The sequence below is a fragment of the Agrilus planipennis genome, unplaced genomic scaffold (assembly GCF_000699045.2).
Source record: "Agrilus planipennis isolate EAB-ADULT unplaced genomic scaffold, Apla_2.0 scaffold35, whole genome shotgun sequence".
In the NCBI taxonomy this organism is placed as follows: Eukaryota; Metazoa; Arthropoda; class Insecta; order Coleoptera; family Buprestidae; genus Agrilus; species Agrilus planipennis.
In genome coordinates, this window is record NW_020438957.1 from 1,626,232 (window position 1) to 1,636,369 (window position 10,138).

General features: G+C 32.6%; 2 protein-coding genes across 5 annotated transcripts in view; both read left to right on the forward strand.

Annotated features, from left to right (window-relative positions):
- LOC108744785 (POU domain protein 2-like) overlaps positions 1–10,120 on the forward strand; it is a 124,033-nt gene extending 113,913 nt beyond the window's left edge. Inside the window, exons 6-9 of one of the 2 annotated variants that reach the window (XM_018480698.2) lie at positions 6,063–6,317; positions 6,935–6,994; positions 7,161–7,524; positions 8,306–10,120. In XM_018480698.2, coding sequence (XP_018336200.1) covers positions 6,063–6,317; positions 6,935–6,994; positions 7,161–7,524; positions 8,306–8,856 — 1,230 coding nt within the window. In that variant the 3' untranslated portion in view covers positions 8,857–10,120. The remainder of the gene's footprint in view (positions 1–6,062; positions 6,318–6,934; positions 6,995–7,160; positions 7,525–8,305) is intronic. The other variant, XM_018480699.2, reaches the window with a different exon arrangement.
- Positions 2,137–10,138, forward strand: part of LOC108744786 (DDB1- and CUL4-associated factor 8) — a 12,557-nt gene continuing 4,555 nt past the window's right edge. The window contains exons 1-8 of one of the 3 annotated variants that reach the window (XM_018480700.2): positions 2,137–2,417; positions 2,684–3,019; positions 3,130–3,664; positions 3,837–4,012; positions 4,064–4,241; positions 4,355–4,651; positions 4,793–5,023; positions 5,084–5,259. In XM_018480700.2, coding sequence (XP_018336202.1) covers positions 2,691–3,019; positions 3,130–3,664; positions 3,837–4,012; positions 4,064–4,241; positions 4,355–4,651; positions 4,793–5,023; positions 5,084–5,248 — 1,911 coding nt within the window. In that variant the 5' untranslated portion in view covers positions 2,137–2,417; positions 2,684–2,690 and the 3' untranslated portion in view covers positions 5,249–5,259. Of the gene's footprint in view, positions 2,418–2,486; positions 2,611–2,683; positions 3,020–3,129; positions 3,665–3,836; positions 4,013–4,063; positions 4,242–4,354; positions 4,652–4,792; positions 5,024–5,083; positions 5,260–10,138 lie in introns of those variants that run through there. The other 2 variants (XM_018480701.2, XM_025975085.1) reach the window with 2 other exon arrangements.

Consider the following 10,138-nt stretch of genomic DNA (forward strand, 5'->3'; position numbering starts at 1 on the left):
AGAACAAGCAATATTATGATAAGGTGGTCAATTCAAAGACTGACTTCTTTCTACCCTTAGTCAATATTCTCATTTCCGAAAAACTATAACGTCCTACATCCTGAATTATTTGCAAACAGTAATTTACTTAAGGTCTTATTATGCCCGTTTTTCTTCCCGTCTCTCCTTGTCCGTACTCACTTTTTTTTCTAAAAGATTCTTAATAATAGTGACTTTTATAGTCCAACATTAATTGGTAATTTGACACCCTGTATTTATTCAACACAAGTAATTTCAAATACTTTTTTTTCTAAAGTTATGGAGAATTTCGTAATAAAATAAGATTAATTAAATATTAACATTCCTTATGTGACACATGTTGTTTTATTATTAATAAGTTTATCAGAATACTGAAATTTATTTAATGCTCATTATAGTTCTTATTCCTTCAGGTATAAAGATGGTAGTGACCTTTTCAAGGAAGGAAAACTGTTGAATAATCTGTTACATTACTATTAGTTCACAAAGAATTGCTACCGATTTCAGTAATTTAATACAAAATACCTAAATAATTGTCTAAATTTTATATGTGATTATGGTTACATTTTGAACAAATATTCTTTTCATCCCATGTTATATTTTTAATTACTACATTCCAGTTATTTATTTTATATGTATACTCTGATACTATTTCATGTACAAGAAAAAATACAAAGAATATCTAGAATTTTTTTGTATTTTTTCTTAGATATAAAATTGTTTCTTGTTTTAGAAATAAAAATCAACCTTATAAATTAGTTGTTTGTTACAATCGGTTGATTTTTATTTCATATTACTAAAATTGTTTAATTAACAGTAGCACTTTTTTACTATTAGAAATGATCGCTAACCGCTACTTTATTGTCTTTTAAAAAGCTATTAAATGTTCACAGAATTTCAGAAAATAAGGTAAAAATATTTGTGACTTTTATACATATCCCAATAAAAAAAATAGATTAAAGTGCGTTAAATACATAACTGTAATAACACGATGAGGCGCAGGAGTATAAGGCTTTTATAAAAAAGATATTTTTTGACCTGTGAGCATTAAGACATCCGCACTAACGAAGTAAATGTGTCATATCAGAAGAAAAAAATAATAAAACGAGGAAACCGGCGATGGATGTAATTATTTACTATCATTCATGAATTCACTTTTAATAATAATAATAATATGATATTTAATTATTAAAAAAAAAAAATTAAAATGGTAACATGTACTCGTTACGATGTATAAGCATGTGTGTATGTAGATCAAAAATCGTGTTTAGCGGAAATGGATGTAAAACCTAAAATAATAAGAATATTTGCAATGAGTATCCATAAAATTATGTATAAAAGATGAAGAATGTGAATTTACGTGATAATTTAATTTCGACGGTTTGATGGAAATAATGCAGTGTATTTATTGTAAATGTTAGGTCATAATCTGATGTGTATTATATACCTAACTATCATGGTGGTCTAGGCAATAATGTGTACATTATTTTCATTAAAGAAATTATTCGTACCTATACCAACCATTTATTACTTACTCTATTTGTACACGTAGTACAACTATGTTTGTAGCTCTGAAAAAACGTTAATTGGTTGATCCCATATAAATCATTTTTATGTAGCTAAAGTTTATCAAACATTAATAACTAAATATAATCTCCAACGAAAATAACCTTTTCTCTTCATAATGTACTACAAACATTTATGGGATTCCCCTATATCAGAAAAGTATATACATACATTTATTTTTTAAATCAAGCTGAAAGAATTGATGCTGTAATATTGCTTAAATGATCATTTCATGTATGAGGGTAAGGTAAAAGTTACTTGTAATTATTTTTATAAGCATGTGTATAAAATGTGCCCGACCAATGGTAGTTTACTGATAACAAGTCAATAATCTGAGAAAATTAGATTCCTAGAATAGTATCGTGTCCATGTCCTTCCTTTTGTATGTTTAAACATAATATATGCGGTTGGACCGTGCTTTTAAAAAATTTAAGAACTATCGGACCGTGCACAGATGCAGAAGACACTTCCTCGTTTCATTTCATTCATTTGCAATGATTTATCTGTTTCTATGGTTTCTGCGTGAAAAGTGTAAAGAAAACTATTATTATTAATATGTGCAAATATGTGTGAATGTGTATATTGGGTGAAAATCTTACGGAAAAGTATTTTGTTCTAGTTTATTCCGCAAAAAATGTTTTACATTTTCCTAATTTATCATAAACTTGTAATTTACCTATCAAACATTGAATTATAACAGTTCAACATCTAATAATAATAATTTACTTACTAGTGTATAAAACCTGTTAATGTTAAGGTTTTTGAAGACGTAGCTTAGGAGAGAAAATTTTACTGGATAAAATTACTCATTTCTCTGCAACAAAAATAAATTAGTAGGTGTATTGTTTGACATCCATTTTGTCCTTTTTTTAAATTATTATGTGTACGATAACAATTTGTGTTGAAATTGGAATATTTTTATTTTGATAAGTTCAGAATTTGACAGCTCATAAAACCTATAAATGTATATTATTTTGAAGTTAATTTAGATTTACGTTTTATAAAAACTAATTGGAGTTGTCCTACGTAAGAATTAGCAAGACTCAAATATTAATTTATGTTTATAAAGGTTTAATTACGTTTTTGTTTTTATTTTTAGAATAAATATGGATGAAACCATGTCTGATGAAGATGTTGAAAAAACTCAAGAAACAGCCAATCATGTGAATCATATTGAAAATGCAAAACGTTTAAAGACTGATAATTGTAATTTTAATGAAAATTCAACCGATTCTGCCTGCACTAGTAAGGACACCACCTCCCAAAATAATACTGAAGAAGATACAAATGCAAATGCTGCAGAAGAACAAGAAACACCTAGTAATAATACAAGTCCTATCATTAGTGGTTTTCCCAGAAGATTCAATTCATCAACTAGAAATTACAGACGAATTATTGTAGATGATGAATCAACTCGCTCAAGTGAAAATGGCAGGTAAATATCCAGTAGCAGTATCTTTTTTATGGATATACAATAGCTAATGGTTCTTCTTGTTCTTAATTATATAATAATATTATTAGTTCTTACTTGTTTAAAAATTGTAGTGGAGATGAACTTAGATCTTTGCCTTCTATACATCAATTCAACAGTCAAAGAACTGATTCTGAACGAGATGGTGCATCAAACATCTCTGACTTAGACAGCTTATCAACTGTGATAGAAGATACTGATTCTGATGAGTCAGATGGCGAAGAACCGGCTGTGCTAAAGAAAGAAAAGCCAAAACACAACTGGTTTATCATCCCTGAGATTATAAATCGTCAAATGGGGAGTACCATTCGCAAACAAAACCCTGTTTTGTTTCAACAAAGGAGCTATGGTTCCTTACATTGCGTTCAACGTCTGAAATTAATGAAAAAGTTAGAGCAACATGAAGGCTGTGTTAACAGCTTAAATTTCCATCCCAATGGTGACTTATTAGCCAGTGGATCAGATGACTTAAAATGTGTCATCTGGGACTGGAAAAGGGGGGTTCCACTGCTCTCATTTGATACAAAACACAGGGGAAATGTGTTTCAAAGCAAGTTTCTACCTTTGAGTGGGGACTTGCATCTCGTTACCAGTGCAAGAGATGGTCAGGTAATAACATCTTTATTGTAGTTATTTTTGAAAAATGTTTAATAGAAGTCCTAATTCATGCATATTAAATTTTGTAATGCAGAGTAAAAAACTTTTTCTTATTAATTCGTTTTTATTTTATATAGAAATTCTTGAAAAATTTGTTGTTACTTTGTGTTACATTTGCTTCTAGGTTCGTTTGGCACAAGTTTCCACTCAAGATGGTTTGCGTAGTAGCCGGAAGTTGGGTTCACATAGAGGTCCTTGCCACAAACTAGCCATCCTACCAGACCAACCTCATATTGTGCTAAGTTGTGGTGAAGATGGTCTTGTCTTAAGCCACGACGTACGAAATTCGAAACCCGAAAGGTACAATCAATTCTTTTAGTTTTTTCTTACTTAAAATAATTAAAACTTTAGAGTTGTGAGTGTAAAAAGCGATGTACGCGAAGTGGCATTGTACAGTGTCAATTCTCACCCCTTGAAAAGTCATGAGTTTTGTGTGGGAGGACGAGACCACATAGTACGAACTTACGACCAAAGAAAATGTAGCGAAAATTGCCCACCACTTAATACGTATTATGCTAAGAAGGTTGAAGTAAGTATAATTAATGGTAGTAAAAATGAAAGCGAACCTAAAGCTTGAATCAAAATTAAGTAGAAAATTTACCTTTTTAATACTCCTTACTTTTTTTTTACAACTCCAAATAGAAATCGGATTCATACTTAAGCGTGCACGTGACATGTGCAATATACAACTACAATGGCTCAGAAATTTTGGCCTCGTATAACGACGATGATATCTATATCTTTGACACGAATGGTGAACCGGGTACTTTTGCACACCAGTACCAGGGTCATCGTAATGGCGCCACAATAAAGGGAGTTAATTATTTCGGCCCAAAGTCGGAATTTATTTTGAGTGGTTCCGATTGTGGTAACGTTTTCTTCTGGGAAAAGAACACTGAAGCGATCGTCAATTTCATGTTGGCCGATGATAATGGTGTTGTAAGTTAATTTTTTTTTACCAATACACAATTTCAAATATGTATAACTTAAGTTATAACACTTATAATTAATTAATCTGTATTTTCCTTTTGTAATTTTTTTTTTATTATCTTAAAAAAGATAACTTATGTTTTTTTCAAGGTAAATGTGTTAGAACCTCATCCAAGTTTACCTTTTCTATGTACGAGTGGTTTAGATTGGGACGTAAAATTGTGGGTGCCATCTAGAGATGACGACCCGCCCATGACGGGAATCGCAGACGCCATAAAATCCAACAGCAAAGCCCGTGCAAGTTGGTCATCTTCCACCGACATAAACGAAAGTCAAATGTTATGGATGCTCTGGCGTCATCTTAGAAATTCAAACAGACAGGTAAAAATGAAAGGAAAACACATGCAGGCATCAATATATTATTAAATTATTTATTCACAGAGAGCAGCTGCTTCTGGGGCAGAGGACTTTATACAATTCGTTAATAATTCTTCCAACAGTGTTAATAATTCTTCAAGCAGTTCTCCGAGTTCGTCACGTTCTGGTTCTGGAGATAGCAGTATTGACTCGGACCCGGACAGCCCCCCTGGCTGTACTACATCATAAACAACGAATAAGATAGAGTGTGATCTTGTAAGGTTTGTATTTGTTTTGGGTTTTCTTTATCTGAGGTTTTGTAAACAAAAAAAAAATTCGTCCTTTCGCTAATAAAAAGCGATTCCGAAGTCACGGTAGTCAGCAAAAATTATTCTGAAATTTCCCTCTTTTAACAATTAGTTTACTAGCCACACACACGCAAAACAGAGAATAAAAAATGGAACATTAATATTCTCGTTCATATATCGTAGTTATATACATCACAGTTACTAGTTTATCTGTTGTATATTTATTGTTTGTAATATAANTTTAATAATATATTTCGAATCAAATGTAGAGTAAATAACTTGGAGAGACTATAAAAAAGTATCAAAAAGTTAAAAGAACATTCGTCTTCGAAGAAACGAGTTTATCGATTACAAATCAAATTAAAGGAGCATACACAAAGGGGATGTTTAGAACTGTTTTCCCCAAAGAGTTTAAACATTTCAACTTTTTGAGGGGCTGAAGTGACTCGCGTACGTTTGGGATTAGCAAACTTCAGATTTATATTTATTGAACAAGAAGATTGCGGAGAAAGGCGGATTGAATAAACAGCCGAAAGGTACAATGAAATTTATTAACGTTTTTTGTTATACTTCCTTCGAACCTTGCTCTACTCCCACACATTTTATGTCGTGCACAAAAGAAACCTATTTTAATCAAAAAAATACATTTACATTACTCTGAAAATTTGATAAAAATTTCAACGAAAATAAAAAGAAAAATATGAAATAATTGCAAATGTTTGTCCCAACGGTAGTTAGAATATTGTTTCCTGCAGGTCACAGGGGATCCACCAAGAGCAGCATCTCCAAATTCATCGATGGTATCGGCACCCACGCCCGGTGGAGTCGGAGCCGCCCTTGCGGCTCTGGGAGGACTCGGTAGTATTTTAGGTAACCCCCTTCAAATGCTTGGTAGCCTTCAAGCATTCTCAAATCCAACTAGTCTTCAACAATTGCAGCAACTTGCGATGTTGCAGCAAAGTCACGGGAATCAACTCAATCCACAAGCGCAGTTCTTTTTACAAAATCAGGTCAGTCACATCTTTTATTTCGGAGATACTAAATCTACATATTTCCTTACATATTTCCTTACCTGTTTATGATTCAAGAGCCACTGTTTAATACTTAATCCCATTTAGTACCTTTCGTAATTTATACAAAAAAGATCTCACTCATTACGAATAAAACCTTTGATTAATTATCAGTTGCGTTTACCTATATAATGCAGTTATGGAAGTGAAACCAAAAAAACAAGGTTTATTAATTACAAAAATTTATCCGATGTTTCGCCTCCTTGTTTGAGAATTCCTCAGGGTTATAATATAAGATGAAGTTGCAGCTACATTATAGTTAAAAATCATGCAGCTGCTAGTAGAAAAACCTAGATTTGTAACTCTAATGTAGTTATCACTTCAGCTCTTATTAAAGCCTTGAGGAAGATTCGTTATAGGTACTAAGAGCCAAAGCTTCGGTTGAGTTTTTGTAATTAATAAACGTTTAGAACCCTAATTTTGGAACTGATATATTAAGGAAGGGAAAAAATGGTAAATGTACTGTGCCATAAAGACCTATCAAAAAATTTGATTTCCCATTGATAACACTTTCTAATTCGCACATAAACTTGGTAACATAATGGTAATTGTTGAAGGGCTTTCTCCAAGGATTTCCGCGTTCTGGATTGTCGTCCAGAGTACCCCATTCGATGCAGGTGTGTTTCCTGTTGTGTTGTGCTTGGAATACTTTGCATGAGTTTTAGAAGTCAAAACGTGTAGCAAAAATAAACGATAATACTTTTGACGATTTAAAAGGAAGGACTAGAATAAATTACTTTGATTTATTTATCAATTTTCCTAATGTTTAACGATTCCTTCCAGGTTCAACAAATTGCTCAAGCAGCTCAACAACTTCAGCAGCTTCAAAAAGCTCAACAGCAAAGTCATCATCATCAGCAACAACAGCAGCAGCACCAGCAATCTCAACAACCCCAGCATCACCAAAATCGACATAGTAATAATATTCAGCAAAACACTCAAATATCACAAACTCAATCAACACCTCCAAATAACGCCCATATTCCCCCAAGTCTGCTCACCCCGAGCACTCCAGGATCAGGGGGCCTGACACCTCAACATTTAAAGACACCTTCAAGGATTTTGGAACCTTCTCCAGAGGAAACCACCGATCTTGAGGAATTAGAACAGTTCGCGAAAACATTTAAACAAAGGAGAATTAAACTAGGTAAGTTAATATACAACATTTACCTATAAAACGTATATTGAAAATGTTTTTTTTTTTATTAACTACAAGCACGAAAAAAGATAATAAAAGCTTAAAATTAAAATTTCGATGTAGCATTCGGATTTCAATTTTTTCTACTTTAATTCACTGTCCTTTTCACATTTTTTTCTTTTAGAACATTTTAGGGAAAATTTAGGGAAATATGAATACGAACTCTCATAAACCTTATATATATATAAAAAAAGGCACAACCTGACTAATTGTCCTTTTTTTTAATATTACAAAATATTTTACAATTACTCTGTCGCAAAATCTATCAACATTATTAAGACTACCTTATTGTGTATACTTCGCCGCTGAAAAACGTGACGGGTTGCCTACTGTTTTTACTCGTACTTTAAGGGTTGATATCTCGTTACCAAAGCATCTTTCAGAAAGAATAATAAATGGAACTTTAAGCTAATTACATTGGGATTATACGGAAATGCGCATATCTGCTGATAACTCTTTATTAATTCCTAATTTTCATAAACTAAAAAGCTCTTAAATGCTTCCTGCTTTACGCATGTACTGAAACAGTTGCATAACGACTTAACAACGTCTATCGATTATAACTGCGAAATTTCATTATAACCTTGAGAATTATTTTATTTTATTTCTAAAGAAGAGTATACATCACGCACACAGAACTGCTTAATGGGTTGCATGACAACTTGGTTTATTAATAAGAAAATTTAAAAATGTAGTTGAAGTGTTATTACTGATTTCCATTTTTTTACAGGTTTTACACAAGGAGACGTGGGCCTTGCAATGGGAAAACTGTACGGTAACGACTTCTCTCAGACTACGATATCCCGATTTGAAGCGTTAAACCTTAGTTTTAAAAATATGTGCAAATTAAAGCCTCTACTACAAAAATGGTTGGAAGATGCGGATAGTACTCTGACCAACCCCGGACAATTAAGTAATCCAATGACTACACCAGAAGCTATAGGTAGAAGACGCAAAAAGCGGACGTCAATAGAGACGAGCGTCAGAGTGGCTCTAGAGAAGGCCTTCTTGCAAAATCCGAAACCAACTTCCGAAGAAATATCGATGCTTGCGGATGGTCTATGTATGGAAAAAGAAGTGGTAAGAGTATGGTTTTGCAATCGACGACAGAAGGAAAAGAGAATTAACCCGCCCACGGCCGCCATGGGATCTCCATGTTCGGTCAACAACGGCAATAGTTCCATGTTTGCTATCGCAAACTCGTTATCGGCCAGTCCATTATCCCTGGTCACTTCCACCGGACACTCATTAAATCCGAACGTTATGGTAAAGCAAGAATGACACCATGTCAATTTTTTTACCGACCGTTTTATGGACTAGTTGAATGTTCAGTATTGTGCAATGTACCTCAAACAAACTTACTAATGTAAATTGCGTACACTCATCAAACTTTTATCAAGATTAGTTTGAGGCACCCTTATCTCGACTACACTTCATCTCGCCATCTATACGAAATAAAATAACGTCCGATTTTAGATCTCAGTGTAAATTTTTACAAAAATGCCGCTGTCGTTATTTAATTGCTTTTTATGTTTTGTCGCAACTAAATTATTATCACGATTATAAAAATTCGATTTGGACTGGAAGTTTCAGAAACTTTTCACATAATAAATGCGTCCAATTCTACTTTTACACGACTTCAATTTTACGCAGCCTAACAAAGAAGAAACAATGTACAGAATTTTATCTACTGTACAGTTTCTTCTTTATTATATTATTCTGCACACTTTCAAGATTCAAGAACCATTCTAGTATTGCTAATAAATAGAATGTAATTTGTGCGCCGATTCGCCGTAAAAACAGAATTCACTGTATTATCTTTTCCTTAATCGTGATAACCGTCTTCCACGATTGTTTCTGTACTTTTAATCACTTTGTACGCCGTGTCATTATCAGTTGAAATTACGATCATCCCGAGTGAATCATACAACATTTGTACATAGTCGTTCATTAATATCGTACTAGAAACACATACTATACTTACGTTGTAACTATGAGAAAAGCGCCCTTATTTTGAAGGGTTTTTTTTTTCTAGCATGTATTTTCTGTAATAATAATGCGAGAAAATGAATTGACAAAGAGCTGTCACACAATAAGCAGGGTCTTGAGATATATATTTTACCAGTGGCTGTTCTTCGTTGATTTTTGTAAAACCTTTATAGATAATAAATAAACCGAGTTATAGCCCTAGTTATAGTGTATAGTAGGAATTAGAATGACAGTTTTTTATTGATATTTATCGTATGTTCCTGTATATATGTATCAACTCGTAGTAGAAATATGGTTCGGTTTCAAATGTTAAGGAGGACCAAACAAAATAGAAATCTTAAAGTTCCTAGTACTTATATTTCTGATATATATTAATTATGTAATATTATCGTCTCCCTAACATTAAGTATTTCGTCGTTCTTCGATTTTTGTTTATTTGTAATTTGTTAAATCATTTTCTTTTCTGTATAGATGACTTTTTGTAGTGTAAGTTTTAGACTGACTATATTACATTTTCAAGAAGTTGTGGGACGTTGTGTTATTGTCACAAAAGAAAAGTTCCATCATTTAGTTT